Below are 20,882 nucleotides of genomic sequence, written 5' to 3'. Positions count from 1 at the left end.
GCATAAATATTGTATGAATCAGGGAGAGGGGCTGTTACAAGCCAGCATCAGCCCTCCCCCCTCCATCACCACTCCGCATCTCACTAGATGTGCCAGCAACATTATTTACAGATGTGACAGTCAGGGAAATCACTTGAGTAACCAGGGGAATGGGGAAGAGGGCTGCTCGGCAGAGAAGGAGCCTGTGGCTGCAGTCTCACCCCCATTCTCCAGCTCCTTGCCTGGGTCAGAGGCTGCCCAGAAAAGCTGTAGATGCCCCATCCCTGGAGGTGTTCAAGGCCAGTTTGGATGGGGCCCTGGGCAGCCTGAGCTGGTAGGGAACAACCAGCCCATGGCAGGGAGGTTCCAACTATGTGATCTTTGAGACCTCTTCCAAGCCATTCTATGATTCTGTGATCCTTATGGACCCCTACCAACTTGAGATATTCTATGATTCTTACTGCAGGGCAGCCACAGCTGCTGACATCTCTGCAGATTCCCCTACCTGCTCTGTTTGGCACCAACCACCTTCTCTAACCATGACCTGCCCACTGTTTGCCCTCTGAAGATCACATTCACCTACAGCTCCAGTCCAGACTGGCACCATCCCTACAGCATCCTGGAAGGTCCTCTCCATCCTATGTGTGTTCTTTTACTGGAGATGGCCATCAGCTGCATACCTGCTATGATGCTCTGCATAAGTGCAAACCTGCTTTCAGGATCACTGAACCACTGAAATCAGCAACTGCTGAGGACAAGGACAGGAGCAATTCTCCAAATGTACATTAGCAGCACACAAATTCCTAAGGGCACAACACACATCCCTGCCCAGGGCAGTCACAAGAGCTGCAAGATGGGGAGCACAGCCTGGATATACTTCGGTCCCCAACACTCCTCCAGAAATGCTTCTGCTGCTCTGTGGTTGGCTGCTGAATGCAGGGCAGGCAGAAGCTCAGACTCATCATTCTCAGCTTTCCTGAGCTCACTGTGCAATTAATGGGCTTAATTATTGATGGCAAAGGCAGGGAAGGAAAGAAAGAAAGAAAAAGCCAACGAGAAGGGAATGACGTGGGGGTGGCGGGCGCCAAAGGTCTCCAAAGCTCCCCTCAGCCTAGAGCAGAGACAGAGCCCCTAGCTGCTCCGCAGCTCCCATGGCCCTGCTCTAATGCTCCCTGACATGCCTCTGAAAGCAGCGAGCTGTTTGCAGTCACCACCGTGATTTGTTAGTAATTATTTTCACGGTGTCACATTGCTGTCACTCTCTTAACAAAGAGACAGGCAGCCCGAGGCTGCCTGCGAGAAAAAAACAGCAGAGAAAAGGAAGTGTCAGGCACCCAGGGATCCTCTTTGCTTCCTGGGTTTCATAACCAGAGTCCCTACCAGCTTCTGAAGGAACTTCTGAGGAAAAGTGGCAAGTGAGAATCATTTCCCATCCAGGTCACAGAAAGAGGAATTAATTACTGAGCCTCCTCCTAATTTCACATTATCTATATAACTGGTGCAAGACCCTGGCGCTTAAACCTGCTTAAGTCACCAATTTCCTACAGCAAATGCAGAAAACTTCAGCAACTGACAAATTTCAGCTTTCTTCTTACAAGCTCTGAATTCTTTCATACAGTCTTGCCATTGGGCTGAATTACCCTGCTGGCAAATCTTACCTCTGCCGACCGGCTTTGCATGCGCTAACCCCTCCACACCAGCCTCATTCATTCTGTCACACTGCTGCGCTCCATGTGTCAGGAACACTCCACTTGGCATTTCCCAGTGCCAGGGATCTTGGCAGCTTCCTCACACCTGAAGCTCACAACCTGATGGCTTGCCAGCTCTGTTTTCTTGCAGACACCACAGGGATTTGACAAGAACCTCCCCTCAACCCACCCTCCGCCCATCCATCTCCCACCTGCCATGCGACCGCAGCCATCCATCCTTCGGCTAACGTGTCACTCAGATGTAATCACTCCTTTCCCGTAACTGCAGAGCCTGCTCGGGCCCCCGAGGAATGGAAGCTATTTCGGCACCCGAAGTGTCACACAACATAAAGACAGAGAGATGAAAGGATGAAAGGCTCAGACACCTGGCCAGCCAGCCCTTAAAGCACCCTGTGTCTCTACGCAGAAAGCAAGTGGGCTTCATACAGCGCAATCCCAGGCCTGAATTGCATGAGACAAGCATTCTTCCTTGACAGCACACCGAGGTCATTCCCTGTGTCGGCAGAACCTGGGCTATGGAAATATTAAGCCTCACTTTCTAAGCAAAACCCTCCCACAATTAACTGCACAGAAGAGCACTGACTCAGAGGGCAGCTCCTTTTCAGGGGTCCTTTTAATAATCAGAAACGGCACACGCATGCTGTGAAGAATTAGGATCACCATTGGGAAGCTAAATGGCCCATAAAATGTAACTGTTCTCCTCAGCTTGGGGACTATGGTGAGCTGGAGAAGAGGGGCTGCAGCCTTCCACCTTGCCTGGCTCCACAGCACGTGGCTCTGTGCTAAGGATGGAGCTGAGCCCAGCCCTGGCTGACACTGGCACTGACAACAACCCAACGTGATGTAAGAACTGAGCAGGGACAGTAGAGATGACCAAAGGCACCTACAGAAGGAGATGAAGAGTCACTTGGAATGCAAGTGCTGGGCAGATGGAAGGAGGAAGCCCTCAAAGGAGGCAAAGAAAGCTGAAGGGTCCCAGGCAGGACAACAGGTTGGGCAGCATGAGCCTCCCACACAGCACCGCTGGCACGTCACACTGCATCCTCACTCCTCTTCCCCCAAGTCTTCACAAGACGCGCTCTTCAGGGTGACAAACACACAGGAAAAGGGAGCTCCAACATGGAATGGACTTAGCTCAAAAAGTTATCTGCAGCTCTGGTGTCCCACACTCACCCAGACATCCACTCCTCAGGCTACCGAGAGTGGCTGGACAATGCACATGAGAATACGCTGGAGGGAAAATACCAGGGATGACCTCAAGATGGCCCAGTAGGTCTGTGCCAGCCAGGAGCTCCAGGAGGAAAGGGACTGAACCCATCCAGGAAAATGGCTCCCAACAGGAAACAAGCATGCAAACAATTAAAATGCTTTCAAGAAAGCCACCGAGTTATGCCAAGCTCAACTATAACAAAGAGGCTGCTCCTAGGCTAGCAGTATTTTTCAAGCAGGGCTCTCCAACCTGAGCAGCCATGATCACACTACTCCCAGCAAAGCCACTGGGAAGGCAGCAGTGATGACAACACACAACCGCCTTGCTTTTGCTGGGAGCTCAGAGGAGCTGAGATCCAAAGGGAGACAGCTGATATTTCAGCCCCAGCATGAAACACTACAGCTGTCTAGTGCTAGAAAAATTAAGCTTTTTGAAGCAATAAGGAAAAGTCACAACTGATGAAACTACTCTCATGCTGCACACACCTGAACTCAGATGATAGAGTCCTCCAGTGGTTTCTCCTTAACCGTCCTCAAGTCAGCCAGCTTTCTGACCCCTCAGGGCATGGGGTAACCATGAAGTTGAGTTGCTATCAGAGGCCTCTTATATATGCAAAGAAGGCCAGGGGTGCTTTTTACCAAATATTCAGTATGAATCCATTGGTTTTGAACTGTTTTGCCTAAATTCATTATAACGCTGGACACAGAATTCACCTTAGAGATTTCTATTGCAGAAGGAATTATTTTTCCCTATTGTATGATAAGATGATACTGGGACCAATGGCTTGCATTCAGTCCAGCGTAGCTGTTCAAATACAGCTTGCATTACTTTATCCAAGTATGGAAAATCCACCTCTCCATTTGTTACCCCACCTCAAGGGTTCATTGCTGGAAATGAAGTATTTCATGCAACGCCTGTCTCATTTTCCCCTACACCATAAATTTATTTCAAGTTTCTCCACCAACTTCTTTGACGCTGATTCCCAAGCAGCAGCATCCATGCTCCCCAGTGTGCATCAGGCATCACAGCTCAATAAATCTTTGGCAACTACAGCCCTGACTATGACAAACATCTCTGCTATGACGCACCAGGCAAGCAGCAGACCCAAAAGTGATAGTCCACTGTATGGCAACCCCTACACAGAGATTTCATGTCCAAAACTTAACACAAAGGCATTCTCACAGTCACACATCTCAGTGCTGCTTGTAAGAAGCCTCATGCAATCAACACATTTCAAACAAAGGCAGGAACAGGAGACAGGTGGGGAACCGATGCAGAGGGATAACAAAAATCAAGGGTGCAAAACTGATTTTAAATAAGCATTGTACACTCTTATTTTTAAGGGGAAAACCTTAAAAATCCAAGATTTATTTTGCGTCACTGATATCATTTCCTTTAAAAACAAAAAGCTGGCCTGCAGGGTCACAGAAGTGAATGGGGTCTGTGCTGCTCCCTGTAAGTGCTAGAGGAGAGCATGCTCATAAGGCTCCCTTGCTCAGCTCCGGCAGTGCACTTTAGGATGTAATTACATGAACAACTCCATCAGCAGAGCTGACTCAAAAGGTTCCTGACCCTGGATATTCAGTCCCATCCCTGCACTGCAGTTCACCATCCTCTTCTTGAGCCAATGTAACCACGTGAAAGGATATACCACAGGCTTGGTCAGCAAAACAATCTGCATTAAGGTAACAAAAAAGCTAATCCAAAGATTTTAGTTGGAATTACTGTCTTATTTTTAAAGGCAGATTACTACATTTCTGTTACCAGCTCTTCCCTCAAAGCCACTCTCTAAACCTAGCTTCTGCAATGCCATCACCTAACCAGCTCACCCTATGCCTTCTCCTGCCTCTCCCCACAGCTACCCACACAGCCCCAGGCACTCAGGGGCTGCCTGCAACTTCTGCCCCATGCAGAGACCGCTGACCCTCTTCTGTTACTGTGATAAAGAAGAGTGTGCATAAAGGACACCAACACCATTGATTCTTCATCTTCTTCATGACCTAATGCTGATCCCAAGCCAAGCCATAAGGACAGAAGGACAGAAAGACCTACCTACTGACACGCTCTGAGCTGGTATCAGAAGGCAAGTGTCCTCCCAGTCAGTGCCACTTGCACAGGAAGGGCTAAAAGAGTAACACTGAATTAAGCAGTGGTATAATTAATAGCTCAGAATTTACTAATGTGCAACCTAGGAAGAGCACCAAGGGCTATAAACATTTCAAGATACTTCACAATGTTATATCACCGCATTAGAGAGTACTAGCATTTTAACACTTGTTTAAGAAAATAAAATACAACTGAGCAGTAGCTTCCTGTAAAGAAATAAATTAGCGCACTGTAATCAGCCACAGTAAATGCAGTACAAACATCTTCATACTGCAGGTACACAGAGCCAAGCCTACGCATGTTTTTACTCTTCTGCTGCATTTGCAGAATGATCCAAACCTGGAAGGTTTAATGTGCTCCTGACATTAAGGTGCAGCTCTGAGGTTCACCAGATGTGGCTTCAGCTCCTTTCCCTGCCTCTGCCTGTATGTACGATGCACGTGTGACCACAGGCCTATCACCTACCTGCGCTGCGTCTCAGCTCTGTAGCAGGAACACACAGTGAAAACGTTCCTTTGGTTGCCAAGATTAATTCACATTGTGCTTACAGAGCGGGCAAAATGGTTCCACACACAGAGGGAGGCAATCTGACATTTCAGAAAAGAGAAACCACACTAAAGAGCTTACAACACAAGGGCTCAACCTCGGCAGACTCCGAGTACCCTCTTTTTCCACTAAAATCATCTCCTGCAGACAGCGGCTCCCTCGGCCCTTTAGGGGTATGTTACCTTCACCACTCAATGCCACATCAATGTGATTTGTTTAACCACCAGCAGCAGCTCCACCTGCGCGCAGGATGAGGCTCTGGCACTAAAGCTGGGTCTGAATCCGGCCCTGGAGCTTTTCAACTCGGAGGAGAGCTCCTTGCAACAGGCTGAAGGAATCCTCCCGCTGTGCCCGAGGACCGTGTGCCTAACGAGGCTGTATCCCAACTCATATTTTAGCTTGGCAGGTCTGGTGCTCCTTTCATCTTTTGCTTCAGGTAGCTCTCTTTAATTAATAACATTTCTGTGTCGGCACAGGGAACTTTCCACCCAGAATGAATGGCCTTCTCTCATTAGACCCACGACTGTCATGATGTATTCAAGAGCAGGAGTGTGATTCATTCCCTTGTCTGGGAATGAGGGGTGCTGCTGGGGGGTGGAGGGGAGAAGTCTCTGTAATGAGTGACTGATATTTGCTGAAGCTGAGATGCGACTCTGTCGGCTTGAACTGCCTTGTCAGGACATGCCTTCAGAAAGGTGATGTTCCTACTCAAGAGGTTTTCCTCATTAAAGAAATTGCATCTTAACAAGAGGGAAAGGGAGGGGCGGCAGGAGAGCTGCTGTCTCCCCGACTCCAGCCTGGCTCAGAGCTGAAAGCCGGCAGCCAGCAGCACTCTGTTTCGGAGCCCTCTCTCTAGCAGCAGCAGCCAAATCTTCCAGCAGTGACTTTCCTTTGTGTTTTGCTCCAAGGCTATGAGTAGCAGGGCAGAGGACCTCAACTGGTGCTCCACGAGCCCTTCCCAGGTGCATGTCCGTTTCCTGGCTCCTTGTGACTGGTGCTCAGAGGGAAGCCAAGCAGAAAGAGCTCTGTGATCTACCAGGAAAGTTCAGATGTTCGAGAAAAGTCAAGTGCGCAGCCACAAAGCACCTCATTCTCTGAAGACTCCTAAGACAAGCAGAGGCTTCATGGGTCCTTTAGCAGCTGAGCGTCTATCTTGAATGCTGCTAGACACCCTCGTAAGAGCTCTGCACCTTGGCTGTTCCTCTTGCACTTTTCTCTCAGCCGAGTACTATGCATGCTGCAACTCCTGGCTTTGACAGGTTATTTACCCACCTTGTCCTCACATCCACCACTGGATGGTGACAGGCTGGTAGGTCCTCCTCTGTGACCCAGCCAACACCCCAAATTCAATTTGCTCATCTGTGTGCTTCCCGGTGCCCTGGCATCTGCTGGAAGCACCCACAAGCAGACAGGCCTGTCCAGAAGACATCATTCCCCAGCACGTGCAGAACAGCACATGTGGACTGAAGCCAAGCAATGCCCAAGTCATTGCTGGAGAAGCCAGGAACAAAGCTGCACAGTTTTCTACCATCAGCCAAGCTAAGGACAAGGAATTACAAACCGCACAAGAAACTGGTAAGAGGAACACAGCTTGCTCCAGAACTCATCTAGAATCCAGTGGGAGTTTCACCATGCAATGCTTCCAGGAACATGTTCCTCCAAACTTGGACAAGCAGCACCACCTCCCCTCTCTGTCCCAGTACCTTCAGCGCCAAGCGCGTGGACTCCACTTGGTAGAACAGGGCATCAGCACCACTGCAAGTCTTTTAGGGAAGCACAAGGTAATTCCCTGGAATATTTCCTAGATGTTCCAGCTCTCTGAGAATGCATCTCCCTGTCTAAGCAGCCTCGTTTCAGCTCTGCGCCTTCCCTCTTTAAAAAGAGATGCTCAGTTCTGCTTTGCTAAACCCTATTTGGCAATGTGTCTACACACACGCAAACTTAATTAGTTTAGGAGGGAGACTCGGCATTTGTGGTGACGGATAAAAGTAATGGGAAATGAGACAAGTCAGAGCTGGCAGGGAGTCCTCACTCAAGCCTCATTCACTGGCATGGAGCTAATCAGATGTGACGCTGCACGCTGCTGCACCCAATCGGTGGCGGAGCAGTGCGATGCTCTACTTGCTGAACGGCTGCAGCCGGGCTCCCCGTATCTGTGGTTGGAAACATGAAATGTACTTTCTGCTCTGCCCTGGAGACGCTTCAGGATTGAATTCTGAAGTTAATGGTTTAAAACATTTTTTTAAAAGGAAGAGGGAGAAATGAACCACTCACTGCAGCCTCATGGCCAGGAGTGGAGTGTTCTTTTCCAGCTGACTAGTGAGGCACAGTCCATGCAAAAGACTGCTGCAAATGGTGAATCAAGTATCTGGGCTCCAGAGCTGCGTGTCCTGCTGGCTCAGCTCACCCCACAGTCCCCATGGCTCACCAGAAACAGGGCTCATCGTCACGATATTTCCCCACTATCGGCCTCTGATGAAATAGTAAATGCAGAAGGTTGTCTATTTCATACAGACACTGAGTTATGATGCCATTATCTGGAAACCTTGTTAGCCTGGTGTGAAGGGGATGGAAAGATGGGCTTTGAGACATAGCAAACCACAGTTTGTTCCTCACAACCATCACCAAAAGCAGTAAACTGGACTCTCAAAACAGCAACAGAGAAGGAAAGTGCCAAGAAAAGAGATTGGAAATAGATGTTTAGCACATCCCTGCAGCTGTCTTTGTGTTGGACTCTAACAAACGCTTAAGCACAATTTACAAAGAAAAACACATTAAACCAGTGACAGAGAATTGGCAATATACTCATGTTCAAGTTCTGGTCATGACCCCAGCAGAGTCCCAGCAACTTCTGACTCAAAAGAGCATGGCAAATTCCTCATCTCTACTAGCGCTTGTGCTGCTGCTTCGATCCCCGTATCTCATGCCTCACTAATCATACCATGTGGAAGCAAGGAGCTGCCACTCTACAAAGACCACTCTGCAGGGAAGGAACCGGTGCTGATTGCTCCCTGGCTGTGCGCAGTTTATTTAGGCTTCCAGCTTGTGGAAACCAACGTCACAGTGAGCACCAAGTAACACTACTAACGAGTTGTGGATGTCAGCTTAGCTTTGTATGTGTCAAGTCCAGGCTTTACTGATGTGATAACAACAGGAGCCTTAACCCAGCACTCTGAGGAAATGAAAAGCTGAGGCAAGTTTACAGCAATCCAGGTGAATTCAGCACAGTATGATAATACTTTGAAAATATCTTACAGGTTAGATTAATTTCATTCACTTCTTCAAAATCACTTTCCTGGGTTGCTGGTCTAGCTGTTTACATGGGAAAACATGCACATACACCAGCACTTGTAGACCTCAACGCAGGTCCCCACCTGGAACTCTCTAGATGCCAGTCACCCCACTCAGGAACACGACCTCAGCGATACAAAAGACCAGTGAAGCATGTCAGACTTGGCTTGTATTCTTTTCCCAAAGACTACTTTAATTCACATCCAGTTAACGTGCCAAGATGACAGGGACAAAGGATCTGCATGCCAAAGTCAGGTAAAGACTACTGCTTGATTTGAGTGTTCAGAAATGGAATTTCATTTGTATGCTTAGGGATGATCATCCCTTTGGAAAACATGTTGGCTAAAAACAGGAAATATCACAAAGCCCCAGTTTAAACCCTTCTCAGGGTTATGAAAGGATTCATTTGCTATAGAGATTATCCTGGGCAGTGATCTGGCTCTATGCCTAGCACCTACCTGTCTTCTTAAACAACCCTCCACTCCCAATTATGCACGGCGAACAACGATTTCCCTGAAAAATAAAGACTGGGGACAGTCGGAGGCTTGTAAGGACAAAGATATCCACATTACAGGCAAGCATGGAGCAATAAAGCCCAGAAAAACCTCCCTCCCTTTCCATACTCACATCACTTTCAAATCCCAGTCTCCACAGGTCACAAAAATCGACTTGACGCTGGGATCTAAGAGTCCTTCCTTTGCCATCCATTCGTCGACCCTCTGAAAGGAAGGCAAGAAAAGGGGATGAGTTTTGCAGAGACAGGCCGAGCCAGAACAGTTAAACTCAGATAAGCCGCTTGCAATCAAGTGAGAAGAAAATTGTGATCTTATCCACCTCTCTCCCTCTCTCTCTTCTCTTTTTGCTTGCCATCTGAACAACAGCACGTTTGGACCTTTGAAGATTTCTGATAGGAGACATCAGGCAACCAGAGCGGAGATGATCTTATCTGGCACCACAGCTGCTCTGCTCACAGAAGGATGGAAGTTGTGCAGCCTTAACGGGACAATACAGCTGCGCTTTTACCTGGCATTCCTGCACTTCTCCTCTCCCTGCACCAAATGGGCTTGTAGGGACCTCAACCTGTCCCCCTTCAGCCAAGAAGAATGCGCTTATTTCTTGAAGCACTCCACTGTGATCTGGGCGAGAGTAAGAGAAGCCAAAGCAGGAGCCCTCCACAATGGCCCTCCAGGCACCAGGCTGTAAGCTGAAGGGAATGAGGCAGCCAAACAAATCTGAGCAGGAGCTTCTTACTACCTGTTTGAATATCCAGGATAACACAAGCATCCTGGGATGGTGTCCCTCACTCACAGCACTGCTCACACACTCCACTCCACACACAGGATATGGGAGAGAGAGAGAGAGACAAAGAACTGGGTACAGCTGAACACTGCAGCAGTCACAGCCAAAGGCAGCCATCCCACCTTCCACTCCCAGGTTTGGTCTCTCCTTGTTCCTTACAATTCATTCAGCTTGGGTTTCAAGTGAGCCCATATTCCCAGTGAACTTCCCACAAGAACATATGTTCTGGATCCACTTCACAAATGGGCCACAATAATCTGGAGGATGCACACTCACCTTAGGGAGCAACCAGGCTAGCCTAGGCTAAACCCCCTAAGAAGACATTCATTCCAACTAGGACAGCCCTCCTGGGAGCAACCACCCCAAAGCAGAACACTCCTGGCCCCATGAGCACCTGCACCTCCAGGATCTGGCAGCAAAGCTCCCGCTGCAACCCTGCTGAACTCTTATGTGAGTGCCCATGAAGTGCTGTCTCCATGGAGGATTTTAAAGCCTTTAATTTGATTTCTTCACATAAGCAATTGTTACAATTATTCTGATTAGGAACAATTAGGTAACACAGCAGTGGAAATCCTGACAGAGACAATGCATTGAGCAGCAACCTGCAGCCTGAGAGGGCTCTGCTTGGGGAGGTTTCCTTCATTATTTAACTACCAACAAAAGCTATTGATGGAGAAACACTTCCAAGCTAATTAAGCTCTAAATGCTGTAGGAATTCAACATTAAGCAGATGGCATTATTAGGGCTATATCTGCATTTGCAAATCCTCCAGATTAGATTTTAGAGGCATTTTCCTTCAATGCTACGTGTATTATTTAGCATTTAAATAGGTAGAAAAAAATTAATTTAATAAAACGCTGAGGAAGAGGAAGGAAAAAAGACAGAGCTTCCAGAGCAGTGGTTTCAAGCAACGCCTCGGTCCTTTAAAACTGGCTCAAGGAAGAATCGCCTCTTCTCCTATCTACTGGCAAGAGTTTGGATATCTTGTCAGTACCCTTGACATGAGCAGCTGGAAATGACAGATCAATGGTTCAATACTCTCAGCAGTGTGTCACCGACGTGACAGCAAATGTTATTCTAATGAAGCTGTAATCATAGTCAAATTACGCGGTTCGATTCTCAGCAAGGGGAGGGTGCAGGGAAGGAGATGAAGAGGAGACGACAGGACCAGAGGTCAGAGTTCAGGAAATAAAGGTTATTCTGCTTACCTCAAGCACTTGCTGGAGGCTCGGCTGCCCATCCACCATGCCTTGAATAATCCCAGTCAGCTGAAATGAGAGACAAACAAAGAGCAGCCATCAGAGCAGCACTCAAAAGATCATTAGAAAGGTCTCCTCTGCTGTCCATCTCCCTGCAACCAAAACATGCTCCTGTGACCTGCGTGGGTGCTGTCGAGGGATCAGCCATAGCAGAGCCATGGGCAAGGGCAGAGCTCCATCCCAAACACAGGAAAGTACGGGGCTCCTGCCCACCCCCCACAGAACAATGAACTCCCAATGGGGCTGGAGGCACTTGGGGAGCAGCAGTGCCACTGCACGGCCTGACATGGTGTCCCAGAGCTGCACTTTCCCAGTTATTCCTGTTCTGATGAGCTCTACTGGGGGCTCTGGGCATGCCCCTGGTACTGAGACCACACTATCACTCAGTGGGAGCTGCTCGGAATCCATTCATTCCCTGTGCTGGGCAGTAAAGCATTGCAGCAGGATGGCTTGGCTGCTGAAGGGTAGGCACATGCACAGAGAGATGTGGTCTCATGGGCCCCCACCTGTGATAGCTTGAGGCACACAGAAAGCAGATAATTTTTCTGTCTGTCTTCCAACTGACAAAACCGTCTTTTAACATATTGAATATTGGAGGTCAGTAGCTTGCCATCAATGCACCCAAGTAATTAAAAAAATCATTATTATAACAAGTGCACACTCCAGTATTTTCCTTCATCTGGCACTTTGCAGGAGACCAGCATGGCCTCCTGCACAGAACGTCTCAGCATAAACCTCAAGGCTCTGCTACAACATGGCAGCTGGCAGCAGCTCTGCTGCTTTACTTCTCTCTTCCATTGGCTGCTTGGTTTACAGCACAGAACTCAGAAGAAGGGGAACAAGAAAAAAAAAAAAAAAGATTAAACTTCAATTAAACTGTAATTGCATTTAATGAATACCAAATACCTGACTCGCTGAATAAGCTGCAAGTGAAAAGATTATTTTCTCATCGTGACTTCCGTGGAACGGTAATATATAGCTTTTAGGGAAAGTATTCTAATTTTAAGAATGCAGAGCTCCTCTAGGTGGGTTTCTCAAGTTCATCAAGTCATTATAAGGTGGAATTTTAAGGAAGTGTAAGGACACAGACACTCATATCCTAGAAACTGTTTTCATATTAATCTGTATTTTAATTGTATAACAGCTGCTGCCTGCAGACTCCCCATATTCTAAGAGGCAAATAGATTTAGGAGATTAACATGCAGCTCTTCAAAGTGGTTTTTAAAGCACACTGGCTGGCTTCTTCCCCTCCTCGCTGCCTCTCCCCACACATCTGCCTGGCACAGGAGGACAGAGCCAGCCTGACCGCAGGAAGCGCCTGAAGGATGGGTACAATTCATCACCAAAGGAACTGCTCAAAGGGGACCAGCTTTCTGCTCTCCCATCTTTTGCCATCTTTTCTGGTCTCGGTTACATACATCACCTGCAGCACCCACCCAGGTGCACTGGCTTTATGCAGTATTATCTGATCTCTTCTGATAAAATATAAAAACATCAAATTGCACCACTGTAAAGTTTCACTGGCGACTCCAAGAAGCACATGGTATTTGGGAACATAAACAAGCGATAAGGCATTTATCTTTCTGTACTTTTATTGTCTGTTCCTTCAGGAAAAAAAAAATCAATAAAAATTAATCATAAAAAGAGAGCAAAGTACCATGAAAAAGCCTGAACGAGCGCCTCATGTGTAGAGGGATCCTGTCATTTCAGCTCCTGGTATGAGCTTTCCTGGGCATCTAACCACCTGTATCTTTCAAAAGGGCAGGAGGAGCTTTTTCTCCCTACTTTCTCTGCCTGACACCAGAACCAAGCCTTATAGTTCGTGTCCTGCCAAGAAATATGGAATCAGAGCAGGGCAACAGAAGAAAGCAGCTTGGAAGGCATGCTCCCAGCAGTGGTGTGGGAGGTTGGAGGAACCTTCTGAAGCCGGGGTTCAGTTCAGCCACCACAAAACCTAAGCAGAGAGATGCCCTGAAGGTGACTGCAAGCCCTTTGTCCTTGCAGTCACCGTTTTCATGCTGCTTTCTTCAGCAAGAGGAGTGTGAGAGATGCTCCAGACCAGAAGAATAACGTTGGGTGGCCCTGCTGAGCCTCACACACACACTCCTTACTGAGCAGTGCGATCACCTTCTGGCAAAGCAATGGATAGGGAAAGGGAAAGCAGAAGCAGGGCAGTCAGGTTCCCGTGCAGTGTCAACACTGCTGCTTTTGCACCAGAGTTTATCTGAGAAACCATCGTATTTCTACTCTAAGACAGTTTGCTGATTACCTAAACACTTGTCTCTGGTGTACAATCTGATAATCAGGCCTGGTCTTTCTTTGTAGACAAAGAGGCCAATAAATCTCACCCTTTGTAAGTAGAGGTGCCTAGACAAAGCCCTTTACTGGCATTTAGCAAAATGGATATTTTTCAGGCAACAAAAACCAGCTCAAAGCTGATGGTGAACGCTGGAGCTGTGCAGGCAGGGGCTGAGCTGGAATGGAATATACATCACAGCTGGGGCTGCTCCTGGGGCTGCTTATGTCTCCCAAACCCCAAGCGTCTCTATAGGGCCTCTGCAAAAAGCAGTGCAAGAGATAAATGTATTGGGGTGGGGAAAGTTGCAACAGAGGAATTCCTAGGAAAGGGAATGTCAGTAGGAGCAAATAAGTGAGATGACTTCTCTAGAAATCCAATGACACACAGCACTTACCTTCCAGGCCTTACTCTAGAAGGGAACATTGCTCTTAGGTGCAAACTGTGAGATCTATCACAGCAGACATCTGCCTCAGCACACGTCCAGCAAGCCTCCTGTGCATAGGGGCAGCCCAAATAGTTGTCCAGCCTTATCATGTTAAAGTTGCAAAAACACTTCCAATTTAGCTATAAATGCGTGAAAACAGGGCCTTCTGAAAGCCCCTCTCCTGGGAATAATGTTCTCTGAGCTTAGTTTTTATTTATTTTTTTGCCTCTTTTAGTTTAAATAAAATACCTTTGGCTGGCTTTTAGCTACAGGAGAAAGAAAAAAAGAAGTGTGTGTGTATGCATATGTTTTAACAACATGCAAATATGGCTGGCTGGTCTTAAAGACAGCTCCACTTAAGAGACAGGAGTCACTTGGAAACAGACACTACATGTAGGATAAGCTTGTCAAAGGAGAATGCAGTCAAAGAGAATGGAGAAAATACCACAGTGCCAATGGTGCTGGATGACAACAGGAGGGAACAAAAGGCCTGGATACCCTAAGCCCACAGTCAGTGCTTTAGTTGCTGACCTGGATAACATTAAAACAGTAGAGGAACAGGAAAAAAACCCAAAGCAAAAAGAACTTAAAAACCTCTGTGTTGATGCTCTCTGCGACCTCTCCCATCAACATTCAGAACAGCAAAATCCCAAAGAGTTTACATGGAGGCTGCCAGTGTTTTGTAGATTACACAACACAACAGCAATGCTTTTGTTTTGTGGTCACCTAGGAATACGTTCATTAGTTTAAACAGAACCAGTGTCAGCTACCAGCTCATAACTGAATGATCACAACTCACAAACCCAAAGAGAGACCTCTACACGCTGCTACAAAGACATAAGAAGATCCCCTTCTTGTCCTCAATTGTCCTCAACATGCGGCAGGACACTGTGAGCAGGGGGCCCCAACCCTGGTGCAATGAAAACCTGCTCCCCTTGGGACTCAGAGAACCGGGGAACCTTTGCACTTTACCTCTGTACAGAAGGGCGTAAGCTGGGGATGCACCACAGGCTGAACATACATGTGAAAGGTGGATTCAATTTCCATCGTCCTTCCATTCAGCTTCAGGATAGGGAATTCGATGATCTCCTGAACGGGGCGAGAAGGAGAGAAACTGTTCATGTAAACCAAATAAACAGAACCCCCAGATTTAGCCAAGCACAACGTGAAGCTCCATGCTAGGGTACAGGAGCCCAGGAGAGGTGAAATCAAAGTCACAAGGAACACTGCAGTGGGAGGAGAGGGACTGGAGCCCCCCCAAACCACCGCCATAGAACACAGCGCAGCAGCATCCCCTGCTTCATTTTCCTCTTTGCAGACAACTTATGCTGATAGGGAAATAAAACCGTTCTTCATCAGAAGAATGTTCAATTATTTGAATAATCAACAATCAAAAATTTACATGGACCTGTTAATAAAAAGTTTAAACAAATCCCGTTACGATGGATTTCACAATTATTAAAAAATATACATGAAATTAAAAAAGCCAACCGCCGAATAAAAGCCATAAAATCCTTTGTGTTTGCAGCCCTCCTTCTTCACTCCCTCTCTTCCTTCCAGTTTAATGCAAGAGGAGAAGCGACAATTTGTTTGGTGTCTTTAAAGAATAATTTGTCTATGTTATTTAATAGAGATGCATGGCACCGAGGTTCTGGAGTGCAAATGAGCCTGCTGAGTGATATCCACGCACCGAGCCTCTCAAATCACTTCTGGGGAGAAACGGAGAGGGGGAGAGAGAATAAAAAAAAATATTGCTTTTTAATATTCAAAAACAGTTTGCAAAATTTAATCAAAGCAGAGCAAAAGCTAACATTTTTACCACTTTGACATTTTTATTAGCGCTTTCATAAATTTTTAAAACATGAATGGAATTAGTTTAACAACAACGGAAAAAAAAAACTGCCTGAAAACATCTGGAAGAGACAAATAAGAAATAATACAAAAAAAAATTATATATATATATATATATATATATATATATATACACATATATATATAAAAAAATCCTGTGAGTAAAATTAGCATGTAGAAGTGCAGTCACTGCAGAGGAACTAACACCAGTTTGGACCCTGACTGCAACCCCTGTGACCCGCAGAGGGAAATTAATGTGAGGTCATACGTGTGAGTTGATGACATCATGATGCAGCAGTGGGTGGGTAAATGGAAACAGCAAATAATGTAAATAGAGGAAACACCCAGGGTATCCCCAGGAGGAGAGGTATCTGGCCCTAAGCAGGATGTGCTGTGGGGGGCACGTGCCTGCAGGTTGGAGAAATGAATGGAACCAAGTGTATGCAGTGCTGAGTGCACAGAGGGAGGCAGCGGGGGGTCAGACAGCCTCACAGGGGCAGCTGTGCATGCAGAGGAGCTTTGGGAGCATCTCTCCCTGTGCTGTGCTACCCACTAAAGGGTGGGAGGACCCAAGGATCCCACTGCTGAGAAGGGACAGGGAGGAAGACGCAGAGAGAGAAGGGCTGAGCGCTGCCTGGCCGCAGCCAAAGGCACTGGCCACAGCCATGTGGCATCCCCCATTGAACTGCAGAGAGTGAGGCTAGATGAAGACACAGCTGAATGGGGCAATGGAGCACCCACAGAGTGTCCCTAACAGCCATGGCGTGGTGGGATGCACAAAGGCACTGCCTTCCAGCACTGACAGCAGGAAGCACTGCCAGGAGGGTCATGTTAAAATAGGCTGAGGAAATAAAAACTAAATGCTACTAAAAACGTGGAAAATTTAACAACATCCAGCATTAGCACAGGTCTGGGGAAGCACACAGCCAGGCAGTCGGGGTGGGACCTGCAGAGCAACTCCAGCTTGAGAGAACGAGCAGCAGCTCTTCAGGGCTTATTCGGTCCCTTTTTAAGCAAGTGGTAAAGGACTGCTCCCCAAAGGCTGTTTATCTGCACGCTTCCTATAGTGGAGATTTTTCCAGGCTCTGGCAGTGTTTGCTCCGTCGGTATCTAAGGCAACAGATCCCGGCCCCATGAAATCAGCCCCACTCCTCAGTAACAACGTTAGCCAGTCCTGCAATGAAATTTAACCTGTGACACTGCTGTACTTTTCATTTAAACTTTCATTTGGAGAGAAGCAGTGTTCGGAGACCCTGCAGTTTGTCCTGCTAATAAAGACAAGTGTTGGGACCTTTAAAGGTGCCATTCATCTTTTGCCTTTATTAAATTCAATTTTCTTAAGCCCATGATACATCATGAAATTAAGAGTTGACATTCCTGCAGAAACAAAAATATCTATCAAACATAAACAGAAAGGGAAAGAAAAAGGAGGCCTCTATTACCAAGAATTTATGGCTTCAAGTTGATCTGTTGCCACTTTTCTCCCGTCCTCTCTTTTTTTTTTTTTTAACAAGCATATGGTTTGTTTTAGATATCCAAAATGTTATTACAGATCTACAATTTCATTAGTAATTATGATGAAATGGTGAGCCCTAACACATACACACACACCTCCCAGCAGCCCGGTAACCTCCATCCCTACACCCAGTGCTTTGGCCAAGTGAGAAAAGGAACAGAGAGCAGCACAGGGAACCTAAGGCAGAGCCTCCCTGACGTCCCCTCTCCCTCCCATCACTCTGACCATCCCCGTCTGCCTCACACATTACCATCTCCACCACCCAGCACACTGCTTGTGCTGCAGCAATGCCGGGGGGGCCCACAGCCATGAGCTCCCAGCAGAACAAATGCCCCCATTTGAATTCTGCGAGCACCGCAATTAAGGGCTTTTATTTACCACTGCGAAGTAACTTGAAAGGAAATCCGGGATTCAAACCGCCGGCAATAAATAAGCAGCTTTTTATTTTCCTTCCCGCGCGGTGAAAAGTTGAATATGGTTTGTGTGGGGAAATTCTGCGCGCAGCACCCAATTACGGGCATTTGCATTTATATTGTTAGAACACAGCGCTTCCAAAATCAATACTAACGCGCTTACAGAGACACGGGCACCCTCTGCTCCCTCTGCTGCTCCCCAAACTCTGCAACAATAGAACCTGCAGCGCCGCAGGCTTACACGGATCCATTACCCAGCCCGCACTCTTTACAACAACCTTGCCTTTATGATTTCGTGGTAATTCAAACAAATCTATGTGACAGCTGGCTCGGATTTGCCTTGTTTCTTTAAACATTCCCTGAGAAGAGGTGCTGGGTGCCAGCAGCGCGGCTGGGCCGTCCGCAGGGCACTACCAGCAGTGCTGGACTTCCCTTTCAAAGGGATCTGAAAAATTCATGAGGCCATGCAGAATCAGTGCCATAAAACCTCTCCCTGCCCGGCCACCTTAAATACAGCTCCCATCCCTGCTGCACCACAGCACAGAAGGCAAGATGCAGCTCTCTCAATTTTCTCGACAACTAAAGCTTTGCACAAGCAGGCAACTACACCTGCTTGGCGTCTCCTTAAAGCAATGAGACCTCAGCAAAGAAAGCTGCCCTCATCCCACAGCAGAACTTTTGCAAAGAAAGCTGCACTCATCCCACAGCAGAACTTTTGCTCACTGCTTTGATCCAGCAGGACTCGCACACACTCTGTGCCCTGCTGATCTCCCTGGGCCTCAAAGCCCTCTAACCCACGTCAGCTGAGGACAGGACATACTCTGGGACGCTGACTTATTTATTTGAGGAAGACTGTATGGACAATTCCATCCTAAAACTATCAGGGAATAATTTATCCCTTACACCCGCCCCCATCTGTGAAGAAGTTTAATAAACACGAGAATAAAAGATGCCCATAAAAATCAGAGCCTACTATTCAAAACGCAATAAAAACAAGCAGATGTCTTTGAGAGAAGAGGATTTTTTCCGGTAGGGAAAAGCATAAAACATCCTCCCAAAGACCACACTACACCTCCAAAGAGGTGCAGGCAGGACAGACGAGGGGGTCCCACGGAGGGGACACAGGCTCAGCACAGCTCATTTCCTTCAGCCATTTCTTTCTGGTCCCCTCTTGAAAAACAAAAAGTCGTTTTATGCACAAGAAGCTTATTTCTTAAACAAACACTCGTGGTTTTGATTTACACCACGGGCTGCTCCTAAATAATTTATGGCGGGTTAAATTTATTGCACAGCCCTGGCCGGCTGCAAATTCGAATTGCCAAATAATTAGATTTTAGGGCAATGCTTATAAATTATCCACCGATTTGTCCGGACTTGTTTGTCAGTTGCTTTGTGCTTCGGGTCATCTTTGGCATTTCGCTGTTTGTGTTTTAATTGCTGATTTACACTTTGACAGATGAGAGTTGATGCCTCCAAGATCCGGGTGGGTGCAGGGGGGTGGCGAGGAGCAGCAAGAATCAGAGCTTTTAAAGGCCTGCGATTCTACTTTTTTTTTTTTTTTTCCAAGGCAATTAAAATGGAAAAGGGACACGGTCAGGACAGCACTATCCTTAACAGGTCTGCATGCCCCGATTCCATCCTCTGCCTTAATTATTATTTTAACTAAAGCTCTTTCCAAGTGAGCAGCCTCGCACTTGTCCGCAGGGGCAGTAGTTGAAATGACCTCAGAGGTCTCTTCCCTGCTTCTAAATCTCCATTGAACTGACCAAAACAAGTGCCACAAAGGTGATGGGGGACAGCGAGGCTTCCGCTGGACCAAGGCTGTGCTGACTTCCCAAGGATGCTGACCAAAAATCAAAATACGGGGGCACATGCAGGAGCGTGGAAAGATCATGAAGCACCAGGAGAAGATGTGAGGGCAGCTTCTGCTCCCTGATCACTGGATATATCCAAAGTTTTTTTCCCTCTCCTTTGTTCTTAGGATAACCTCACCTTCTACCTCCAACGTTCAGGCAGCAGACCCTGATACCAAAATGTGGGTTTCCTCAGCTTGGAGCAATCTTTCAAGTCCTCTGCTGACACCAAACCCAGCTCAGATTTGCAGGTGCTTCCTTACAACTGTGAGGGTGAGGGACCATTTCTCTTTCTTTAATAGAAGCTGAAATTTCCATCTAATCACATGCCTCCAGGAGCTTGGGCTTTAAGAGACATCCAGTCCATGCACCTGCCCAAAGCCATCAGCATCTGCCCCTAAATCACTGCCGACTTTGTCTCGGCTGCTTTTACAGACTCCAATAAGAGAGACTCGCAGTCCCCAGGCACTCCATCCTAGTGCTTCATTAGTCTTATCAATGGAAAGTTTTCCTTAATGCCTAATCTGAATTTCCCTTGCTGTTGTTTAAATTCATGGCTGCTCCTCCTCCCCACAGCAGACGCAGCCCAGAACGCTGCATCTCCCTTTCTTCTAACAGAAGAGCTCGCCATCCACACCCCTGACACAAGCAGAGCCCAACGCGATGCCGTTCAGCCTGTGCTCACACGTGTGTTGCAGATCCCTGCTCACACTCACCCTCTCTCTTTGGGATTCTCTTGAAACTGTCTCAATTTTTTAAAGTATGGATTCCAAATTGAAAAACTCCAGCTGAGGTCCCTCCTTACAGGACCACAAATGGAGCATCTCAAACCCAGCATTTCACCTCTCAACTTATGGCTTGTTCCTTTCATGCTGCTGTGCCTGACTTTTTGATAGTGGGCTCACAGCCCTTGTCCTTCCATCCCAAACAAATCTTCGGTGGCCATTTGCTCACAGACTGCTTCCCGCCTCTCACCATCACCTCACCTGTCAAAAACCACTGGTTTTGATCTTTGTGTTTTTTTTGTGGGTTTTTTTTTTTTTTTTTTTTTTGCTATTATCTCCTCAGCTACATGCCACCATCAAGAATAAAGCAAAATTCCCCCCTTTTACCACACCTGGGATGCA

General features: G+C 47.2%; 1 protein-coding gene across 3 annotated transcripts in view; it reads right to left on the bottom strand.

The window, feature by feature from the left end:
- ERI3 (ERI1 exoribonuclease family member 3) overlaps positions 1–20,882 on the bottom strand; it is a 97,029-nt gene that overhangs the window by 61,341 nt on the left and 14,806 nt on the right. For all 3 annotated transcript variants that reach the window (XM_052666147.1, XM_052666148.1, XM_052666150.1), the window contains exons 3-5: positions 15,095–15,211; positions 11,349–11,408; positions 9,469–9,560 (exon numbers count right to left, since the gene is read on the bottom strand). In XM_052666147.1, coding sequence (XP_052522107.1) covers positions 9,469–9,560; positions 11,349–11,408; positions 15,095–15,211 — 269 coding nt within the window. The remainder of the gene's footprint in view (positions 1–9,468; positions 9,561–11,348; positions 11,409–15,094; positions 15,212–20,882) is intronic.

The sequence above is a fragment of the Tympanuchus pallidicinctus genome, unplaced genomic scaffold (assembly GCF_026119805.1).
Source record: "Tympanuchus pallidicinctus isolate F22 unplaced genomic scaffold, pur_lepc_1.0 scaffold7, whole genome shotgun sequence".
NCBI classification, from domain to species: Eukaryota; Metazoa; Chordata; class Aves; order Galliformes; family Phasianidae; genus Tympanuchus; species Tympanuchus pallidicinctus.
This window is presented reverse-complemented; position numbering and strand designations above follow the sequence as displayed.